Here is a 23,791-nt window from a genome sequence, read left to right on the forward strand (position 1 = left end):
TCATAGCGACGCCTCTTCGTCCTCCCCAGATGAGGGGGTTGTCCCCGGGGATATTTCCCCCCCGGACGACCTTAGGCAATTCCAAGAACTATTCAAGAGAGTAGCACAAACACAGGACATTCAGATAGCAGAGGTGCAGGAGAAACATCATAAACTCCTGAAAAATTTGAGACCCCTGGCTACATCTAAGATCGCAATCCCACTAGATGAAGCGATTATGGAATCAGCCACCAACATATGGCAGACTCCAGCCTCCACCCCTTCCACAAATAAGAGGGCGGATAAGAAATACTTTGTTCCAGCCAAGGGCGTGGAATTCCTGTTTAGCCACTCCCAGCCAAATTCCCTGATAGACGAATCATCACAGCATAGATCCAAGACACCCCAATAAAAATCAGGAGGGTGAGAAAAAGACACAAGGAAATTAGACACGTTCGGTAGGAAGGTCTATTCCTCCTCTACCTTACTGCTCAGAATGGCAAACTATGCAGCACACCTGTCAAACCACAACTTCAACAATTATTCCAGACTTACTTCCCTCATGGATTTCCTTCCAGAGAATAAGAAACTGGTGCTGAAAGCGATCGTCCAAGAGGGCTACGCGGCCTCACGAACAGGAGTTCAGATTGCCCTGGACGTGGCAGACACGGGAATTGTGGCTCCAGACGTCCAGCATTCCCAGAGATTTGCAAACAAAAATCGTAGACCTTCCATTTGATAAACAGAAGTTATTTGCAGATTCAACTGACTCGGTCCTACACTCCAGCAAGGACTCGAGAACCACACTTAGGACCCTGGGCATATATACCCCTCCGTACAGGAGGAGGAAGTTTTACCCCCAGCAAAGGCGCTACGCTTATCAACCTCATCGTACACAATACCAACGGAGCTATGACCAAGGGTGCCGTCACCAGCAGCAACAGTATAGGGCCCCCAGACGACGCCCCCAGCAGGGTCGTGCACCCTCGCGGCAAGCCCTGAGACAGCAAGCTTGATGGGTATGTAGAGGACTGCAATATCAAGACCATCCCTCAATGCCAATCCCAGCACATGTTCCATCATCGGCTCAAATCGTTCTACTCTCAATGGCAAAACATCACCACAGACAAATGGGTACTGGAAATTATAGCCACGGGATACATGATCCCCTTCCAATCACTACCTCCACCGAAACCTCCCACCCAGTCCTTTTTCAAGGAGCCCCTCCCATGAGACAAGGATAAAACAGGAGGTGGACCATCTCATGTTCATAGGGGCAGTGGAGAGTGTTCCGGAACAATTCCAAGGGAAAGGGTTCTACTCACGATTCTTCCTAACAGGGAAGAAGACAGGAGGCTGGAGGCCAATCCTGGACCTACAGGCCCCCAACCAACATCTGTGCAAACAGCGTTTCAGGATGATTACAGTTGCCTCCATACTTACGGCATTGGACGATGGAGACTGGTTTGCAGCCCTCGACTTGCAGGACGCGTATTTTCGTATAACTATTCACCCGGCACACAGATGTTTCCTTCGCTTCACAGTAGGCAGGGAGCACTTCCAATACAGAGTTCTTCCGTTTGTGCCCAGAGTGTTTACCAAAACACTGGCGGTAGTATCAGCTTACCTACACAGACAGGGTGTGTTCATTTTTCCATACGTGGACAATTGCCTACTGAAAGGGGCCTCGAAGGCAGAGGTGCTGCACATGATACACGTCACTACAAACACATTCACCTCGTTAGGCCTAGTTATCAACCTCTCGAAATCAAATACCAAACCTACGCAGAATATAGGGTTCATAGGGGCACGCATAGACTCTACTACATCAAGAGTATACCTGCCCGATGCCCGTTTCCACACCATCAAATCCCTGGTACAAGTAATGACGTACAGGCCCACAGTGCCAATCCTAACATGTCTACAACTGTTGGGGCACATGGCGACCACCACATTTGTGGTACAGAATGCCAGGCTGCATATGCAGGGCCTGCAGCACTGGCTGGCGAGCGTTTACAAACCGATAGTCCATACCATCCACAGGGCAGTATCGCCCACAGTGGAGGCGCGCAGGTCTCTGGCATGGTGGGCAGATCCCAAGAACTTACTAGTTGGAGTGCTCTTCCACCAACCACAAATTGTGATTTTTCTTACGAGAGACACATCCCACATAGGATGGGGAGCGCACATCGGCAACAAAGTAACTCAGGGGCTATGGTCCCCCGTGGAAAAGACATTGCACATAAACATACTAGAACTCACAGCAGTGTCCAATGCGTGCAGATGTTTTTGGAAATACCTGCACGGCAAAGTAGTCGGGATGAATACCAACAACACCTCCACCATGTTTTATATCAACTGACAAGGAGGGGCCAGATCATGTGCGCTATGCACGGAGGCAGTCCGGTTGTGGAACTGGTGCATTGTCAACAATATAACGCTAAAAGGCTCATACTTACCCGGTGTCCACAACGTGAAGGTGGACCAGCTAAGCAGGCGCTTTGTGCTCACGCATGAGTGGCAGATTCGTGCCAATCTGCTCCAACAAGTATTTCACAAATGGGGGGTTCCCCAAATCGATCTGTTTGCCACTTACAACAACAAGCAATGCCCTCAGTACTGCTCCAGAGCGGGCATAGGACAGGGATCCTTGGGGGATGCCTTCACGGTGCCATGGAAGGGCCCTCTACTCCATGCGTTCCCTCCCATGGCACTCATTCACAAGGTTCTAGAGAAAGCCAAAAGAGAGCGAGCATGCATAATACTTAAAGTCCCAACCTGGGACCGACAGCAATGGTTTCCTCTGCTTCTGCACGTCATGCTGCCCGCCACTCCCCCTACTGGTAGTGCCGGACCTTCTCACACAGGCTCAGGGGTCCATAGTGCACCCATACCCTCAAGGACTCCGCCTACAGGCATGGCTAATCCATGGCTCAGCGCCTTAGAGAGCACATGTTCGGAGGCAGTGAAACAAGTCTTGGAGTCCAGTCGAAGGACTTCCACCAGAAGGACTTACGCACAGAAGTGGAAACGATTCATCTCCTGGTGCTCTTCCAAGCAGCTGGCTCCTCAGGGCATCCCTATAACCGCAATTCTAGAATACCTGCTGGAGCTAAAACAAGATGGACTCTCCCTATCCTCACTAAAGGTCCATCTTGCAGCTATATCAGCGTTTCAAGACAAAGAGGAAGGGCCAACCATATTCGCCCATCCTATGGTCACAGGGTTCCTAAAGGGGCTGGCAAACCTGTACCCCCCTCAGAAACCGCTATCGCCATCATGGAATTTGGACTTGGTCCTCCACACGCTGTCGGGACCACCCTTTGAACCATTGGTCACGGTACCCCTCCGGTTACTTACCCCGAAAACAACCTTCCTTCTCCCGATTACGTCAGCCCACAGGGTGAGCGAACTCGCAGCAATAATGGCAACGCCACCCTGCACAGTATTCTCAAAAGAAGCGGAGATCTTACGATTACACCTGGCCTTCGTTCCAAAGGTTTCCTCAGAGTTCCACATTAACGAACCAGTAGTATTACTCTCATTTTATCCTAAGCCTCACAAGTCCAGCAAAGAGGCGCAGCTGCACCTGCTAGATGTAAGGAGGGCGTTGGCCTTTTACATAGACAGAACTAAGCTCTTCTGGAAAACGGACAGACTCCTGGTGTGTCTCGCACCCAGGTCGAAAGGGGAAGGCCTATCATCACAAAGAATTTCAAAACACATCGTATCCTGCATAAGACTGTGTTATGAGCTGAGTAAGACCCCTCTGCTAGTTCCGCCCAGGGCTCTCTCCACCAGAGTGATGGCAGCGTCGATGGCCTTCTTCAAAGAAATATCATTAACAGACATCTGCAGAGCGGCGACTTGGTCATCTTACGACACCTTTGCCCAGCATTATGCCATGCACCGGGTGTTCGATGAGGATACATGCCTATCGACAGCAGTCCTATCAAGGGCACGCTGCACATAAAGCGGACACCCACCTTCTTAATTGGGGTCACTGCTGGGTAGTCACCTACTGTGGAGCACCAACAGGGACCACTCGAAGAAGAAAGAGAAGTTACTCACCTGTGTAGTTACGATGGTTCTTTGAGATGTGTCCCCGTGGGTGCTCCACTACCCACCCGTTCCTCCCCGCTTCGGAGCTCTGTTTTGCGTTTTTCAGAAGCATCTGGGGCGGTTGGTCAAGGAACTGGTAGGAACCAGATCGCGCATGTAACTGAAGGCGCGCGAAGGACCGGTGCGCATCGGCGCATGCGCGACCCGACAGAGACTGCTGGAAATTTCCGATCTGCGGCGCCGGGGCAAGCCCGACACCTACTGTGGAGCACCCATGGGGACACATCTCAAGAAACCATCGTTACTACACAAGTGAATAACTTCTCTTTGTGCATGAAACAGTGAGCTCTGTGGTGGGACTGTAAATCTGTACTAATGCATGGAATTGCTATGGGGTGTGCATCCATTGGCCCTTCATGCTAAGGCCCACTGATAAGTTAAAATGGATATGTTGGTATGCCTGGGGACAGAACCAGATCTGGCAGTAGGGGAATGACCCATCACCTGAAAATCCCTCCAGTTTTGTTATTTTCCGAAGTGGCTTAGACAGCCCTTCACACTGCTGCAGAGCTTTTCTTGGGAAAATGCCAAATTTATTTCATGTTCTTTTAACTATAAAATTTGGTTCAACAATGTGTCTAGTTCTCAGACTTGACTCCTGGCTTCATTTTTGTGTGTGAGGGAAAGAGGGTAGACAACGGGGAAATAAAGGTTGTATGGTAGATTTTGAAACAGCCCATGAAGTGCAAAAGGGGAAGAACTAATGCCCCTTTGCAAGTAATAGGTAGAACAAAGTGCAGCATCAGAAGCCACCCACTCTTGCTTCAGAGCTGTCTGCAGGTCTCCCAGCTCTGTCTGTAGTTGAACACCGTGACTGGTCCGGAAATAAAAGGGTTACCTATAGGTTTGCTCAAGTGAGATCACCTGACATTATCCAGAGGGTCTGTGGACCTGTGTAAGGCTTTTAGGAACAGCTCAGTAATCCATGGAAAGGCCACCAGAGGAATGGAAGCATCCATCTTGAGCTTTTGTATCAGAGCATTGCTGCCCACTCCCCATCCAATTTCTAATCTCTTCTGTATTTGAAACTATGCAGTGTGACTTCAGAAAATAATAGTGATATTCATTGGTCTCCTGTGCAATCTGCCACTTTGGAAATGTTAATTTTACCCACCATTTGTTTGCATGTAGGGTCATTATGTAAAAGCACACGCTCTTTTGGGATTGGGAAGGACTGAGGAAGCACTGAAGGAGTTTCTTTATTGTGTTGCCTTAAATCCTGACTGGAGCTTAATGAAGAAAGAAGCCCAGAAGGTACAGTAACTCTGGCACACCACTCTTTGTATGCCGTGTCTGTTGTGCCCTGCACCTAATAGAAAATCTTTGTATTCAGATACGTTCCATGTTGATGATGATGATGATAGTGCTTTTGTTGTTGTTTTATTATTTGGGCGCAATAACAAATAAAACCTTTGTGCGCTTAATTACGCAGAACTGCACCATAGAAGAGACTTCTTTCTCTGCTTGGTCACCTCTTTGTCTTGCTTGTGTGTGAATTTTGCTAAGCTGGTCATAGATGGAGTGAAGTGAGGTCTAATCTCGCATCAGTGGTGTCTGTCTATTGCAGTAATTACCTCCGGACAGGCCTGCTGACTAGGGAGAGGGAGAGGAGGCAGTTGCACAGAGGCCTGGCATTTAAAAGGGGCCTGGAGCTCTGGCTGCCACCACTGCTGGTTCAGCAGTTCCCTACCCATTTGATGTGCTGCAGCAGTGCTGCTCTGCATGGCTCTGAAGGGGATGCGGGCAGAGCTGCAGTCTGAGCGGTGCTAATGGATGACTATCCTAAGCCCTGCCCCATCCTGGGTGGGGAACCAGGTCCTCCTCCACCTTGCCCTGGGGCCTGTGATGGCAGTCAGCCTTTATGCCTCCAGAATTTCAGGGAACAGTCTTGGTATCATTGGGCACAGGCCTGTTTTTGTTGGTGCAGATCAGAACACCAGTAAAGCATGATTGAGAGGAAAATCAGGGCCCCCAGATTCACCTATGCCGCATGCAGAGAAATCAGAACCAGCAGCTTAATTTGCTGTGTGTGTTGGGGGGTGTCAGTAGCCTGGACTGTCTCACAAGACCCTTGCGCAGAATATTGTAGGGGGTAGCAGGAACCCAGGGGACGGGAATTGATTTGAGGAAGGGCACAGACCCTGGCATGAGAGAATGAGGACGGTACTGTGGAGGGACGTGTGAGGGATGGTGGGGGGACAGCCTCTGCCATGAGGGAGAGGTGGGAGGTGGTTTAAGGAGTCCCTAACAGAGAGGGTGTTGTGTGGGTAGCACAGCTGTGGAATGAATGGATGCAAACAGCCCTGGAATGCTCGGTGAGCTCCTGTTAAAGAAGCTGCAGTGTGTGCGAATCCTCCCACCCACATACCCAGCTCTTCAGTTGTCATCTGTATTTCTCATTTATGGGAACACACCAACTGGTGCAGCCTAAATAGCAGCGTTCAGCTAACAGTAGCCATTGGAACGCTCACCTCTCCTGCTGGCCCTCAAAACTGTGAACATCACATGTTCTGGGGTGTAGGTATAAAACGGGCCTGGCACCCTAATCATCTCCGTTCTTTGCAGCTGTGATGGGCTGATTAGACCAGGAAAGTGATCCCAGATTTGCACCTTGTTAGTTAGTAATTTTATGGTTAGAATTAGTTTAGCATTTGTTTATATTGTAAATCTTTTGGTTTCAAAATTCTTTGATTGCCTAACAGAAAAATAAAAAGCTCAGTTTTAAAAAGATATCCTCTCCAGCTGTGTTTCCAGCACTCAGTGTACTTGGCATGCTTAGGTGAGCGACACTCACGAGTCTGTTGCAACATGAGCCAAAGAGGAGTGACAGAATAGCCTTACGGTGCTGAATGATCCAGAGTCAAGAGAGGTAGGAATATAACGAGCCCCCTAGCCCAGTGTCTCCTTTGAGCAAGTCTGAGGGAAGGACAAACCCTCCACCTCAGTACCCAGGACTAAAGGATCCAAAGAGTAAAACTGCTCTGTGGTGGCCTGTTTCCAGAGCTTATCCGTGACAAAAAGACCTAGCTGTCATGGTGCGCATGATTTCTGAGTGTCACTGGTGCCAGTCTCTTTGTGAAGAGCCAGCCCTCAAGAGAGACGGTTTGGCTCCTGGAAGACCTTCTGGACAATCTGGGTACAAAAGCAAAGGAACCAGTGAGGGGTAGGATAAGATGATGTGGTAATCCATACCAGCATGTGATCACCATGACAGGTGCAGTCACAGCACAGGTTCATATATAGATCCTTCTCTGGTTCCAATATCTGGTCATTTGAGTTATCAAATGCTTTGTTGTAACAGATTCAGTTAGGTACTTAGTCCAGGAAAGTGTTGAACTCAGGTTGTCATCTCTGCTCCCACCATCTAAGATTTCTTTTAGGTCTCTAGAAAAAAAGGTGTTTTGTGTGTGTGCGCGCGCACTCTTCACCCTCTCATGGCTTCCTTTATTCAGCCAAGGAAAATGCTGTTTGTAGTTCCACCTGAAAGGAGAAAGGACTTAGCTCAGAGAAGACAGAAATCGGAGGTCAGATCTAGAGACAGATTTTTTCATCCAGACCTTTGGCCTGACTGCCAAGTATCCCCCTTCTAGTCTGTGCTTTTACTGGTCCTCTTCACCTTATCAAGATGCTTCTGTGTACAAAAATAGACCTATGCCAGTTTGGTGCAAGAGAACACTCCGTTGTCAGTCCCAAAAGGCATGATCCAAGACTGCATCTCTAAGTCCTAATAGGTATCCTACCGTGGTAGGAGTTTTTTGATATTACAAGAGGAGGAATTAGTGGAGTTAACAATAATAGGATCCAGACTCTAGAATTGTGCCTTCTACAGAGAAGAACACATCAGACACTTCAGCATTGTCACCAAAAGAGAGGATGCAGAGTTGTCCATTAATTGGTGGTTTGCATGACAAAGACATCAAAAAGTTTAATTTCTACTTATTATCTCAAAGTTTTATAATCCCCCCATTTTTCCCTTCAGGATCAGTTTGCAGCACTCTAAGACACTTTTCAGTAAGACCACATAGCTGGAAATATTCTCATTTTGTGCTAGGAGAGAACCATTTTCAGTATACAGTCATCTTCTTTTGCTCATCGAGGACTCCGAGGCTGTTTATGAAATTCGTATCTATAATGGCAGCATACCTGAGAAAATGGGATTTATGTATATCCTTACCTAGACAGCTAGCGGCTCAAGCATGTTTTATTTTTTGCTAGTATGAGATTACATATAAATTGCGAAAAGCCATCTCTAAATCCAGTAACCCAAAACATCCATTTCATTGGGGCCATGTTAGGCTTGAGTGTAACAATGTGTTTCTTCCAGGAGAAAGGTTTATTAAAATTAAGTTGTCTGTACGTCTTCTGCAGTCCCCCCAGTGGCCTATACTCTTCCTTTCTAAATGCTCCCACAGTTACTGGGTCTTTTGCATCAGTCATGTCAGTAACTCACATGCTCATCTTGAGATGAAACCGGGGCACCAGTTAGGAGAAGCTACAAACTTGGCTTAAACAAAGTGCATTACAAATTTGGTAATTTTTCTGTAGAAGTTAACACTGATGCAGTGAATGTGCTCTTAGTGTAATGAAGTTTATACCTTTCTGTCTGTCTTGCTATCATTAATATCTGCACATATGCTGAGGTGGGTGGTGCCCATTTAAATAAAATTCTGTTGGTCAGAGCTCACTGGTCACCAAAGGATAAGAATCCACATATCAGTATCTAAGATTTGAGAGCGATCAGGTTGACTGATCAAATCCCTTGTGCTTGAAGTCAAAAATAGGGTATGTCAGATCATGACAGGTAATAGAGGTTTATATTACCTGAAGAAATAAGACAGGGGTCATTTCCCTACAGTTGTGTGTAGAGTCCAGGCATCTGGGACTGATGCATGGGACAAGATAATCAGCCAGTAATAATTCGTAGTTGGGGAGAACAACACAAGTCCTTGCAGATCACCTGAGCAGGTCAACCACTCGTATGCATGAGTAGAATCTAGATCTCATGAACTTCTGGTGTGGCTATTCTGCAATTCTTATTCAATTAGGATTCCATGGTCCCACAATCCTTTGGTACTGCTGTCTCGTGTGGGAATATGGCAGACATTTCAAGAAGAAATGAAGCTTATCTGTAATCAGCATGTTCTCATACCTTCCACATTCCCCCTCCTCCTGCCAGGCTTGCAGTCCTACTTGGTGCATGGGAAAGAAACTCAGGCAGTTGGACTGGTTATGCCCCATTTATACTCTCTCCCTGGAACATTCAGCGTTCCCCAAAGGAAGGTTTAAGAAAGGCATCTGAATGCCCCCACAGCTACTTCTAGAGTTCTAACCTTGCAGGCTACACCTGTGAATATGCAGAATATAGCTTATAGAACCTTGTTTACATGTAAGTAACTTCATTTGGACTACAAATACGCTTGTTTTTGTAATACCATCTCTAAATTCTCTTTCTCATTTACTAGATAATGTGTGAGATGTTTTTCCCAGCTTTTGAAAATGTGCACGACAGCCTCACTGCACCTTTCTCTAGTCGGACTTCTTACACAAGGTTGAAACCTGCATTTTTAAGCAGCTTGAATACTGTTGAAGATGGTTGTACTGCTGGGTGTTCTGAGGTAAATAAAATATTCAAAATATATTAACACCAAAAGTAACTTGATTCATCTTCTGGTATCTGATTTATCTGACTTGAATTGTTTTGTGTGGTTATATACGAGCTTAGTTATTACTAATGTATATTTTCCTCTCTGAAATTTTAGGGAGGAAATCTAGCTTTATTGTAATTTGATAAACAGATGGGAGGAAGTATGAATTATATTAGCTCTCTTTTCTCTGCAGGCATGTCTGTGCAGTAAAGCAAAACCTCTGGCTGTCTCAGGCCAGCTGATTCAGACTTCCAGGTATCGGACTGTGAGGCTGTTTCACTGCTGTGTAGACTTCCGAGCATGGATGCAAACCCAGAAGTAGCCCCACAGCCTGAGCGAAGTCCAATGGCACAGGCCAGCCCTGGGTTTTTCTTTGATATGTAGGCTTAACTTAAGGCAACCTAATACAATTATGTTGAGGTGTCATTTTTCCAAGAGAATCAGCTTGCTGTTGTCATATGGTGTCCCATCATGATTTTAATAACATTTTATTATTTTTCATCAGTTTTTTGCTTTGAGAATGCACGATGACAATATGCCAGGGAGTGGTTAGTAAAGAATAAGAAGTGTAAAGAGAGAAATAGCCCTCTGTTTCTGTTGGTGTTGGCTCAGAGCAGTTATTAGTTTGCCACCATGACACTGTTTTACCATTTCTATGGGCAGAATTCGAGCAGACAAGGAGGAAACAATCTGTTCTCAAGCAGGGTTTTTTTCCCGCCCCCCCAGGATGCTGTAAACAAATTCACAAAAGCCCTGTCCCAAGAACCTGATGTACTTCGAAGCACTGATTCTTCTCTCTCTCACAATGTACTGGATTTACATTTTGAAGAAAATAAGAAGTCATTGGGAACAATTCTCTCCAGCTTACCCGGCACACGTTTAAAAAGAAAGCTATCCTGTGACTTGAAGGATTTACAAAGCTTGGATGTTCCAAATAAAATTCCTAAAAAAGGTCAGTCCATTTGGGAGAGGTGGTTACAGCACTGTATTTTAAAATAGATGAACGATAACCTCGAGTGTTTTTTCCTATAGGTAAAACGTGAGGTGGGGGAGGAGAGAATATGCTACACCGAGCTCTTCCTCAGGCATGGGAGAGGTATTCAGGCCTCATCTACACTAGGAATTCACTTCAATATAGCTGTCTCTCAGAGATATGAAAAATCCACATCCCAAGATGAGATGCTTAGCAGTATTGACCTAGCCATTAGCATAGCCACCACTAGGTTGATGTAAGAATTCTTCCATCAACCCAGCTGCCGCCTCTCAGGGAGGTGGATTACCTATGCTGACAGAGGATGCCCTCTGATCAGTGTAGATAGTGTCTACATTGAAATGGTGCATGTGTGCCACTGTTTTAGTTCAAGTGTAGACATAACCTTAGTGTCACAGTGAAATACAAGATGGAGTTAATGGTTTAGGAGGGCAAGTCTGTGCTTAAAACCTTTCTGTGGCACAGTTCTCTCACCTGTGTAGTTTATCTGCTTCCCTGAGAGGCCATAGCTGTGTTGATGGGAGAAGCTGTCCTGCTATCATATCTCTTTCTCAGCAGGATTTTTCACACCATCAGTAATGTAGTTTTTGCTGAGTAGTAAGATCTGATTTACACTACAGACCCATAAAAGTAGTTAACGCGTTCTAGGGCTAAGTCTACACTGCAGAGGTCCTTCTAAAGTAGTTCTTCTGGAAGATATCTTCCAAAAAAACCTCCTTTTGAAGGAGTGCGTCTGCACACACAAAAGCAGTTAGAAAAATCTGCTCTTTTGATAGAGGGCATCTACGCAGCCCCTGCTCATTTGCAAGAATTGGCTGGGGATCGAAAAATCTGGTGCCGTGAGGACTGCTCTTTCAAAAGAAGGGCCCCGCAGAGCCCATCTATGCATGCTTTCTCTTGAAAGGAGTGCCACATTTTTTTATTTACATTCAAAAGAATGTTTGCTGTGCGTAGATGCTCCTTGGGATCTTTCGAAAGAGCCCCCTTCTTTCAAAATAACTTGCTAGTGTAGTCACAGCCTGGGAGACCATTTGAGGTGAAGCAGCCCATTAACACCTCTGCAATCATAGGACAAATATGGAGAGAGAGAGTTACAAATTACTGTAATAAACTATAAACCCTGTTCCTTTTTATTACGATCATATAGGTGTGCTGTAGTTATTAGGCCGCTGAGGTATAGCTAAACTTCAGTGTGTCTCTTTACATGAAATAGATGCTTTGTAAACCCAACAGGGAGTGCGGATTTGCATCAAAATCAGTCATATGTTAGTGCCTATTTTCCCCCAAAAACAAAGAATCTATTTAGAAGAGTATTAGCCCCATTCATTCTGTCATTTGATATCTATGTAAGCACAAGGTATGTATTTCAGAAATAAAGGGTTTAGCAGTGCACAGGAATGCTAGACGGCAGTAACCCACTGTATAATGAAATACCTGGCTAATGGATGTTCGTAAAAATCTCCATTGTGTTCACATTCATTGTTTTGCCAAATTTTGAAGGTTAGAAATCTGATTTCTGCTTTGAAATGTATGCAGAGTACCATTGTCTGTCTGTATTCCACCTCTCCACTTAAAACACATTTCTTCTGGTTAATAGAAATGGTCCCACACCCTGCTGTGATAGGAAAACTCCGACAGAATGACCTGTAAACACACCCAGTAACACGGGTTGGAAATCTAACCTTCCCCTTCCTTCACAGTAAGACAATTAGAGCCCATGTCACGCTTTGGCTATCAATTTAAGCTTCACACAAGATGTGATAGCATGTTACTGTCTACTGAATAGCCCAGTTAGGGTCCTGCTATTGGTCAGGGGTTCCACACTCAAGATGCATGTGAAACATTTTTCAAGAAAAGCCACTAATCTATTGACCCCAGGATCCAAGTGCTCTCTACACCTCCCCTGTACCTGGTACAGGGCTGAAGGCTGTGTGCAGGTTATTCTGTAACAAATCGTGGTATTGTAACTTGCAAGTAAGAGGAAAAACTCAATTTTTAATTTGGCATCTGATTGGATTCCATCACCGGAAGGTTAGGAGGCAGAGTTTACCAGGGTTTTAGAACTTTCACTAGTATTTCTAGACTTTCTGCAATTTCAGCTTTTTGAATTATGGTGTTAAAATTATCTGACAAATGTTGGTCTTCCAGTGAGTTTTGCGCATATGAAGGAATTTGCTTGCAGAGATCCTATTGCGGGATCATGCAGTGTGTCCTAGAGCAAAAAGAACTTAAAAACAGATTAGAGCGAGAAATTTGTGAATTGGAATTCATATTCAAATTTGACACATTAACATGTGGTATGAACAGACACATCGATTACCTCATGCTTTACAGGAACTGCTTCCCTTCCTTTGATGCTTGTAATTATCTCAGGCAGGACAATTAACATCCCCCCGGTTGTCATCCCCCTTTTCCAGTCCTATGTATTTGATTTGTTAGTTTTTATTGCAATTTTTTTGGTCCTCTGTACTTATGATGTCAGTCTGTATTGGAAATGAGGTTAGGTTCTGATGTCTCACAAAAGCTCATCACTGAATAAATCATTTTGTTAGTCTTCGAAGTGCTACATTTCTGCTGTTTTGTTTTGTTGGAATACAGACTAACACAGGTACCTCTCTGTTACTATTCATTATGGAGCTTATACTGCTACAGAGCTTCTAGGTCCAAACTAGTAGAAATCTTGTTTGCTGGAGACAAGAATTGTTCCCGTGATTTGGGGTCATGTATATGTTTCTCAAGACGAAGAATTTAGAAGTCTTTGGAGTGGTGGGATTTAATTTGAACCTGTGAATTTAGTAGTCTCTTAGTCCAGCTGTGCTTAGGTCAGCTTCAGCAATTAAATGTTCTGCAGCTTAATGCCGTGGGATGGGCTTTATATTTAAAATTCTTGAAAAACAGAAATTCATCTATGGAGAATTTGCCAACAAACCAGACTTTCTGCTAGAAGTTCATGGACTCTTTTCACTCTTACAAGCCGTGCCCACCCTTGAGAACTGTGAACATTACTGCAACATCAGAGTTCTCAGACACAAATGGACTTACCAAAAATACTGAAATGCAATATACCTGACTTCAGAGGAGGAGGTATTTAAAAAACAAAGTTAGAGTTCTTAAATTAAGCTTGGTTTGGGGTGAGGGGTGTTTTTGGGAGGAGGGGCTGTTTTTTTTGTGACTTTTTTGTTGTGGCTTTGCTTGAAACATGAAAAGCTTCTGAAAAATTAAAACCTCATTTCAGCTCAAGTGTTTTGTCTTGTCTAAATGTCTGGCTTTCCAGCAGTAACCTCAGCAAAGTTCCTTCTGGGAAGAAGCCATGTGTAAATATTTCAGGTAGAAGAGAGTTGTTTTTTTTTTTGGTGGGTTGTTGGGGGAAAGGCGCTTGTGTTCATGGAGAACAGATGTAAAACTGGGTTCCTCATTGAAACTAGCATGGCATCACTACTCCAGTTCCATAGTAAGTGTTCGTATGTAGTACATACTTTATATGAATATTTCATATATAGTTCTTTCTAACTTAGATGAAGATACTGTACTTGAAGACTCTGCCATGTCCGTGTTACGTGAAATACCAGCAACTCTTGTGGATGCCTCTGACTTTGAGTGTTCCCTCTGCATGAGGTATGATTGAGTAGAGCCGAGAGCCTTCCTAAACTTTAGATCAAGCTTAGTTGTGTTTGGAGGAAGGGTTTATACTGAAGCTATTCTACCATGAACTAAAGATTTTTGTTTATGTTCCAGATGTAATGTTAACTTCAGTGGAGAGGCTGAAATTATTTTTGTAACAGATCGACATAATGGATTTATTTTAAAAATCCCTTTTGCATTATAGGGTAGAGATTAGATAATAAAAATGTCAAAAGACATGAGAAGGGGAAAATTGCTTTTAAAATGATAGGCTTAGCAACTCAGTACTATCCATTTTGCTTGTATGTGATGGATGGAAATTATAAAGAACCAATTTTATTTTGTCTCAACTGTCTTGTTCAGGTTATTCTATGAGCCAGTTACCACTCCTTGTGGACATACATTTTGTCTCAAATGCCTCGAGCGTTGCCTGGACCATAATCCATATTGCCCCCTCTGTAAAGAAAAGCTGTCTGAAGTAAGTTTGTATTTATGAGGAGTGTTTTGTTTTTGTGTTTAATACAAAGGAACAATTTGTATAGAAGCTCTTATTAAAATCTTGGCATATTGTGCAAAATCTCCTGTTTATACAGGCAGTTGAACAGTATAGAGCCAACATCGTAGTCTTGCTGAGCTCTGCACAGACATAATCTGAATACTAATACTAATATTTATTAAGATGTATTCATAATCTAGAACAGGTCAGAGGGGAATGGAAGTACTGACCAAAGTTCTTTGTATAACTTTCTCACACTGAAATGAGGCATGCTAGCTTTTGCCTGAGCAGACTGTAGTAAAAACTGTAAATGCTGAAGCAGCTGTACTGTCGCTTGCAATATGAGATGGTGAACAAAATACACTTCCGGCCAGTTCAGCGTAGAGAACATATGTTCAGCTGGAGGAAATCTGATTCCCAAATACTCAGACTCCTTAGGTGACAATAGCTTGACAGCTTCAGAGTCAAAAGAAATTGTGTCATTTACACCAACTAAAGAGAGCAAGGGATGGGCAAAAGTGTTTTGGTGGAGGAGAGGGAATGGAAACTATTATGCTGAAAAAGGCTGTTTTGCATAGACCAAAACATTTCAGACTCCTATCTGCTTCAGGTAGTTGTTTCAGGCAAAATGGGAGTGGGGTAGGGGGGTGGGGAGCAGGAGGGTTAGAGGATGGAAGAAGTTCAGAAATGTCAAACCAGCCTTGTTTTCAACCCTTCTGAAACATAAACATTTTGTTTTTATTTGTTAGATTCACAAAACTGGAAGTGCTGGTGAACCATTTATATCCTTTAGTCCAGTTAAAGCACTCCCCCTTCTCTCCTGCTGAAGCTGTTACACTTTGCTTATATGATTAAGTATTTATTGGAGCAGGGACTGGAACCTGAGTGTTGCCTGCCCTCCAAGGTGAGTGCCTGAACCACTGACTGGGCTGTTGTCATTCCCATTTGCTTGCTCTCTCTGGTCCAGTGACTACTTAAACACATTACACAAAGTGGAATAGCTTCAAGAGGAGAGACTGAGAACATTCTCTAAACCTGGTGATTAGGGCACTCATGTGAAGGGAGGCAAGATCTGAGTTCAAGTTTTTTTTCTAGAATGGGGATTTGAGCCTGGGTTTTCCACACCCTGAGTCAGTGCCGTAATAGCTAGGCAATAAGGGAACATCATTATTTAATTTTTTGTTTTTCTTATAGTGATCTGGCACAAGTTTTACTCAACTTTTTTGATATGCTTCAAATTCCAACATATTTCAGGGTTTGAGTCAAGTTGAACTGAATTGTTTTCAACTCTTTGGGACTGCCAGTGAATTGCAAGTCATTTTTTTTCCCACAACTCTTAAAGAGTATCCGGTTTTTGTATAATGTTGTAGACGCTATGATAAACGTGCCTTTCTGTAAGCTGATGGGCACTGAAAGTGGCTTGTGTGTGCATTTTTGTATCTCAGATATGACCTCCGATTTTAAGAAGGAAGATAAGAAAAAATGTACATGGGGAAGCTGCTGCATTCATTGCTTTGTCGCTGTTTGTGAACAGTCTTGAGCTATCTTGTTCTCGGAATGGTGGCTAGATATAACTGATAAATATTAGTACTTAAATTTTAACTCTCTTCTCTGTAGTTTTTGGCAAGCAGAACATATAAAAAGACTGTTCTTACAGAAGAACTAATAGTTCGTTACTTGCCAGAAGAATTGTCAGAAAGAAAGAAAGTGTATGAAGAAGAAATGAAGGAATTATCAAAGTAAGTTGTTTTTGCTGTTTCATCCATTACTAAAGAAACCTTTAATTTATTTATGAAAGTAGGTTTCAAGGGTTAACTTAATCTATTGCAGTGCTGGCATGTTTGTGGTAGATGGTGCTCGAGCAGAAGTAGGCTTGGATGTGAGAAGTGCACAACATCAATGGAAAATAATAATTTTGTACAAGATTTGGCAATAAGTGTAGCTGATTTATTTCTATGAATAAAACCCTGTAATTTTAAACTAATTGAAACATCTTCTCTGAAAATGGGAAGTGGGAATGGGAGTAGGGGAAGTGTAAAGTTTAAGCAGGTATGCTTCGGCGCACCCATATAAGTAGGTATATTGGCTGCTTTATCAATGATTACTTGTATTTGCCATATAGTTGAATTAAGAAAGTCCCAATAAAAATGAAAGTAATACAATTGTGTGCTACAAAACTACAGACGTTGAAAGGTCACAGAGAGGAAGCTGTTGAAGTCTCTGTCACAAAACAAAAACCCGTCTTTGAAGTGCAACAGCACTGCTTTTTTGTTTTGTAGAGAGGCTGAAATTTAACTGAGTCATTTCCACTGAATTGCTACCAGCCACCCATCTCACATTAATACAAGCCATGCTTTCCAGCCATGATTAAAATACACATAGCATGCAGTAACATGCGTCCTTTTGAAAATTACAGATAAAAATTGTGAAAGACCGATATGCAAATTAGATGTGTTTTCCATGCATTTTCTTGTGAAGGCGATTAAATTTTCCAAGCTCTTCCTCTATTTGTTTTAAAAAAAAAAAAAAAAAAAAAAAAAGGAATGGAGGTATCAATGCCTAGAGTGCATTAATGGGAGAGAAAGCCCTTGATGCTCAGGTGCCTGAGAAAGCAAACAATTTTGTAGACCAAGAGCTCTCTTTTTTTTTTTACGAGAAACAAGTCCAGGAAACCACTCTAGTCAAACCTCAGCTATGAGGTATTGTGCTGAATAAATACAGTACATGGGAGGAGATTGACTGTTCTCACATTTGTATTTTTTACAGTTTGAATAAAGATGTTCCCATCTTTGTGTGTACTATGGCCTTCCCAACCATCCCTTGTCCACTTCATGTCTTTGAACCTCGATATCGGCTTATGATAAGAAGATGCATGGAAACTGGTACCAAGCAGTTTGGCATGTGCTTAGCTGATGAACTAAAAGGGTAAGGAATTGTGCTGAGGACATCCCTTTTGGAAGCCAGTCGAGAACCATAGGCCCTGTTGGTCTTCCACAGCTACTTGGATCCTTTTTAGGTCTCATGTTAGCAGGTACAAGCGTTATCAAGCATGTTGTGCTGGGTTTTTGCAGAACTTTTAAACATCCCCTTTCAACTAGATCCAGACAGTTGACTTATACTCTAGCTATCCAGCCAGACTTCTTCCTGTATTCCTGGACAGTGTATTTCATTGTGAATATGCTTTGAAATAGTTCCATTGCATTTAACTTGAGAAGAAAAACATGTCAAAAGACTGCGGAGCCCATGGCATCTATTTCTTACTAGGTGATATGTGATTGTTTTGTGGTCAGCAGTACCACAGAGTCCATTATGACCATTTCTGATCCGTGGTTTTGTTCCAAGAGAAGGCTGTTGACTAAATCAAGGTAAGGACTGCAGTTCTGTAAAGGAATATCTGCAAAGGAATGCTCCTGTGGCTGCTCTGGGTCAGATGACTCAGTCTCTGGGGCTGAAAATTCACGGTGTAGATGTTCAGAACTAGGTCCCTCAGAGGGTGGTGTCCCAGAGCTCAGGCTCCATCCTCAGGCTGAAGTCTACACAACAGTTTCTAGCCCATGAGTCTGAGTCAGCTGATCTACACCACCCGTAGCCATGCCTGTGTGTGTTTATCCCTGTGTAGATATGACCTAAAACATCGTCCTGTCTCCTTAGCTTCTGGTTCAGATTGGATTTCTGTGAATACCCTGGATTAATAAAGCTGGACCGTGCAATAGGTGTTTGAAGCAGAAAATTAGGCTCCTTGATGGAGAATTACATGTTTGGTAGATGAGGGCACTGGATGTGGGCTTTGCATGTCTAGAAATTGAAGATTCCTAAAGAGGTCATGGAAGACTCTTGATTGCATGGTGTCACTGTGACATATGCAGCGAAATCTTACAATGAAGTGCTCATTCCTTTGCAAGAGGCATCAGTGGAGAATAACTGGCTTCTCTGTTCTGTCTACAGTGCATGCAGAATAGTTAAGCTGTGCCTACACTGCAAAGTTTGTTGACAAAAGAGGCCTTCTATTGAGAAAACTAGGGAACGTCCACACTACAAATGGGTTCTCTCGAGAATCTGTTGACAGAACGCAACCTTTTTCCCTGGCAGAGTTACGTCTTGAGAGTTTGAGGCATAGCGTCTCTGTTGACAGAGAGGGCTTCCAGTTCACCAGGCTGCCCTGTTCATAGAGCTTCTGGTTGGCTGTTCTGTCAACAGAAGGCTGGGCAGTCTGTCTACTCTCTGTTGACAGACAACGTGTAGATGTGTCCTGTAGACAGAGTTGTCAGGGAAATCTGCCAACAGCAACTTCTGTCAGCAAAACTCTGTAGTGTAAACACAACTTGGTTCCAAAACCCTCGCTGTTAGGGTCTTGGCTTTAATGGTAACTCAGGTATAACATAGTATAAGTGTCCACTTAAGCTGCTTCTCAGGAGCAGCTATTCTTAGGGTTTCTCTGTAAAACCACTTTTGGCCTAATTCTTTCTAGTACAGACGCTCCCATCCCCTTGCTATTAAAATAGGAGATCGTCTGCACTGTGAAGAGCTCAACACCTGACTTGTAAAGTGCTTGGCACAACACAGTCCTGACCTAGGCCAGTGTCCTTGGATACTACAGATAATACATTTGCATGGAACTAATGGACTCACTTGTCATGACTCAGAAGTCTTACGCTGAATTCTAATGCAATATATTAGCTCCAGTTGCTGCCTTCTGAAGGGTGCAGTGTATAACTGTTGCAGCACGTCTGGGTACAACAGGAAAGGATTTGCTTGGTCAAATACCTCTTCCTAGGATTTTTTGCAGGTGGCACTGGCAGCTGGTGGCTGAGGAGACTCTGGTTGGTATCTCTCTCAGCAGAGACCATCAGTAGGAACAGCAGGACTTTTTAGGACTCCTCTCCCGTATTCTCTTCCTGCTCTTCCCTGTATAGGCTGGGTGGCAGCTTCTTTCTTCTCTGCCCCACCCAGCCAAAAATAAGGAGAGCATGTGTGAGAGAGTCATAGTAGTCCCCTTGGAGTGCATTGTGTCTACACAATGGGTAAGTTGCACTCTAAGAGGATTAGTATATCAGAACTCACTCACAGTAGTGTGTTAATTAACTTTCAGTATCTTATGCCAAGATTGTTTTCTGCTAAAATGTCCAACCAGTGTCTTCACTATTGGATCAAAGAAAGTGGCAGCAACAATGGGACAACTTGTCTGAGACCCAAGTGGAGTAAAAGTCTAAAACTACAAAAGACATTTACTTCACTTGCACAACATCATAGAATCATAGGGCTGGAAGGGACCTCAGGAGGTCATCTAGTCCAGCTCCCTGCTTCAAGGAGGATCAACCCCCACTAAGTCATCCCAGCCAGGATTTAAAAACCTCAAGGGATGGAGAATATACCACCTCTCTAGGCAATGCATTCTAGTGCTTCACCATCCTCCTGGTGAAGTAGCTTTTCGTAATATCCAATGTACACCTCTCCCTTTTTAACTTCAGACCATTACTCCTTGTTCTGCTATCTGACACCACTGAGAACAGCTTCTCACCATCCTCTTTAGAGCGCTCCTTCAGGAAGTTGAAGGCTGCTATTAAATCAGCCCTAAGTCTTCTCTTCTGTAAAACTGAACATTTTTGTTGCCCTCTGCTGAACCTGCTCCATCAAATCCACATTCTTTTTATACTGGGGGGGCCCAAAACTGGACACACTATTCCAGATGTGGCCTCACCAGTGCTGAATAGAGGGGAACAACTGCTTCTCTAATCTGCTTGAGATGCTCCTCCTAATGTACCCTAATATGCCTTTAGCCGCCTTGGCTACAAGGCCACACTGTTTACTCATATCCAGCCTTTCATCCACCATAACCCCTAGGTCCCTTTCCTGCTTAGCCACTCGGTCCCCAGCCTATAACAATGCTTGGGATTCTTCTGCCCCAGGTGCAGGACTCTACACTTCCCCTTGTTGAACCGCATCAGATTTCTTTAGGCCCAATCCTGCAATTTTATCCAGGTCACTCTGGATTCTACCTCTCTTCTCCATTGTATCTACCCCTCCCCCTAGCTTTGTGTCATCCACAGACTTGCTGAGGGTGTGGTCCAGTCCCTCATCCGGGTCATTAATGAAGATGTTGAGCAACTCCGGTCCCAGAACCGAGCCTTGTGGCACTCCTCTTGAAACCGACTGCCATCCAGATATTGAGCCATTGGCCACTACCCCTTGGGCCCAGCCGTCTAGCCAGCTTTCTTTCCATCTTATAGTCCAAGGGTCCAGTCCATATTTCCTTAACTTATGGGAAAGAATGTTGTGGGATTCTGTATCAAAAGCTTTGCTGAAGTCAAGGTATATCACATCCACTGACTTCCCCATGTCCACAGAGCCTGTTAGCTCATCATAGAAGCTGATCAGATTGGTCAGGCAGGACTTCCCCTGGATGAATCCATGTTGGCTACTTTTGATCACTTCCCCTCTTCCAAGTGCTCCAAAATGGATTCCTTGATGATCTCCATTATTTTTCTAGGGACTGAGGTAAGGCTGACCGGTCTATAGTTCCCTGGATTGTCCTGCTTTCATTTTTTAAAGACGGGCACTATATTTGCCTTTGTCCAGTCATCTGGGATCTCTCCTGATTTCCAAGAGTCTTCAAAGATAATGGCCAAGGGCGTTGCAATGACATCTGCCAATTCATTCAGTACTCTTGGGTGCACTAAATTTAGACCCATGGATTTGTGTACATCTAGTTTTTCTAGATAGCTCAGAACTTGTTCCTTCCCCACAGATGGCTGCCCTCCACCTTCCCATACGGTATTGTCTAGCACCCTGGTGTGGGACTTGACTTTGTCTGTGAAGACTGAGGCAAAAAAAGCATTGAATACTTCAGCTTTTCCTACATCATCTGTCACTAGGTTACCTCTCTCATCCAGTAATGGCCCCACACCTTCTCTGGTAGCCCATTTATTGTTCACATGCCTGTAGAAACCCTTCTTATTAACCTTCACATCTCTTGCCAGTTCCAATTGTGCTTTTGCTTTCCTGATTACTCCCCGACATTCTCCAGCCATATGTTTATACTCCTTCTTAGCCAACTGTCCACGTTTCCATTTCTTGTACACATCCTTTTTGAGTTTAAGCTGACTAGGAATTTCCCTGTTAAGCCAAGCTGGTTGCCTACCATGTTTGCATTTCTTACTATGCAGTGGGCTGGTTTGTTCCTGTGCCTTCAGTAAGACTTCTTTGAAACACTGCTGGTTCTCTTGTACTCTTTTCCCCTTCATCTTGGTTTCCCAAGCGATCCTGCTCATCAGTTCTCTCAGCGAGTCAGTCTGCTCTTTTGAAATCAAGGGTCTGTATGTTACTGCTCACCCTTCTTCCTTTTGTCCAGATCCTGACATCTACTATCTCATGGTCACTGCAGCCCAGGTTTCCACCTACTTCTATTTCTCCTTCTGGCTCTTCCCTGTTTGAGCAGCAGGTCAAGTTGTGCACGGCCCCGGTTGGTTCCTTCAGCACTTGTACTAAGAAGTTATCCACAACATTCTCCAAAAACTTTGTGGATTGTCTGTGTGCTGCTGTATTGGTCTCCCAACAAATGTCCGGATGATTAAAGTCTCCCATGAGAGCCAGGGCAGTGATTTGGAAGCTTCACTTAGCTCATCTTATACAGGTACTTCTGCCTTCCCCAGCAGTGCAGTAGAGCTCTTCACAAGATGATTGCAAAACCCTGCCTAGCTTGCTATCAGCATGTGGGATTCAGCATGAAATGTGCTCAATTTAAATACCACCCTCCTTTTCCCAACACACAATTCTAATTTTAATAAGTTGTTTCTTCAGCTATGAAGTGTGTGTGTGAGAGACTGTCACCAAAAGCAATGTTGTGTTGGAAAACCATGAAGTTACACTGGTGAAAAATGAAGTAACACAGTTATGTTTATAAATCTCCGAAGTTCCATAAACATGTGTCAGTGTGAAGTTTTGGTTTCTCTTTTATCATTTTAGGTTTGCTGATTATGGCTGCATGCTAGAGATCAGGGATGTAAAGTTTTTTCCTGATGGGCGTTCAGTTGTTGATACAGTTGGTGTTCGTCGGTTTAAGGTCCTGAACCATGGTCAGCGCGATGGTTATAACACAGCAAACATTGAATATCTTGAAGATAAAAAGGTGACCTGCTGTGTATTCATGTTTCTTTGGGGTTCGTTTCAGTGTGTTGTCCTTGTCACATCTCAAGTTGAAGTTGTGCATTTACAGCCATGTAAATAAGTATCTATTTCTGAAACCATGGAATACATTATTTTGCCCCTCTGATTACCTCACTAGTTCTTTGCAGTTTAATCATGTCTTCAGTGGTACTTCTGTCATCATTGCTCTCAGGGGTAGCTTTCAAACCTTTGGTACTTGAAAAGGTGTAACCTACCATGTCATGTTTAGATCAGGTTCTGAAGTAGCAGTTAAAAGTAACACTGTTTCAAGACCCTTCTAAAGACACCTACATGTAAATTTTACAGGTTGCACTCAGTGGTCCCAAATGAGAGAATTTGCTAGACCAGGAGAGCTTAATGCTCCCAGCCTCTGGCCCACCCCCCTGGCCCTCCAGCTGCAGCTTGCCACCACAGCTGGCTGCCTGGCCCCACATGGCTGCCACAGGATGCTAGCACTCCTGTTGCCCCTTGCAATGCAGCCAGGAGACTGGCCTTGCTTGCTCTTCTGTCCCAGCTTTCTAGTCCAGGAGCTCAGTGGTTAGAGCAGTGGCCTTGTAAACCCTAGGTTCAATCCTTGAGGGGGCCTTTCAAGGGGAAAAATGAAAAAAATACTGTGCAGGATGGTGATAAGTCCTGCTGTGAGGGCAGGGGACTGGACTGAATGACACCTCAGTGTCCCTTCCAGTTCTATATTATGATATGCCCTGTCTGGAGGTCCAGGGATGCTTGTTGCCAGATCTGAGAGCATCTGTTTTAGGAGATGCAACCTGTATT

General features: G+C 44.1%; 1 protein-coding gene across 6 annotated transcripts in view; it reads left to right on the forward strand.

Annotated features, from left to right (window-relative positions):
- The window catches only part of LONRF2 (LON peptidase N-terminal domain and ring finger 2), a 140,699-nt gene that overhangs the window by 26,211 nt on the left and 90,697 nt on the right, over nucleotides 1-23,791 (forward strand). For 5 of the 6 annotated variants that reach the window (XR_012645208.1, XR_012645209.1, XR_012645211.1 and 2 more), the window contains exons 3-10: nucleotides 5,233-5,355; nucleotides 9,564-9,716; nucleotides 10,410-10,698; nucleotides 14,253-14,352; nucleotides 14,722-14,836; nucleotides 16,472-16,593; nucleotides 17,621-17,779; nucleotides 22,817-22,979. Coding sequence is in view for 2 of the 6 variants with exons in the window: in XM_074991613.1 (XP_074847714.1) it covers nucleotides 5,233-5,355; nucleotides 9,564-9,716; nucleotides 10,410-10,698; nucleotides 14,253-14,352; nucleotides 14,722-14,836; nucleotides 16,472-16,593; nucleotides 17,621-17,779; nucleotides 22,817-22,979 (1,224 nt within the window). In the remaining 4 variants the exon portion in view is untranslated. The remainder of the gene's footprint in view (nucleotides 1-5,232; nucleotides 5,356-9,563; nucleotides 9,717-10,409; nucleotides 10,699-14,252; nucleotides 14,353-14,721; nucleotides 14,837-16,471; nucleotides 16,594-17,620; nucleotides 17,780-22,816; nucleotides 22,980-23,791) is intronic. The other variant, XM_074991614.1, reaches the window with a different exon arrangement.

This window comes from Carettochelys insculpta, chromosome 1 (assembly GCF_033958435.1).
Source record: "Carettochelys insculpta isolate YL-2023 chromosome 1, ASM3395843v1, whole genome shotgun sequence".
Classification (NCBI taxonomy): Eukaryota; Metazoa; Chordata; order Testudines; family Carettochelyidae; genus Carettochelys; species Carettochelys insculpta.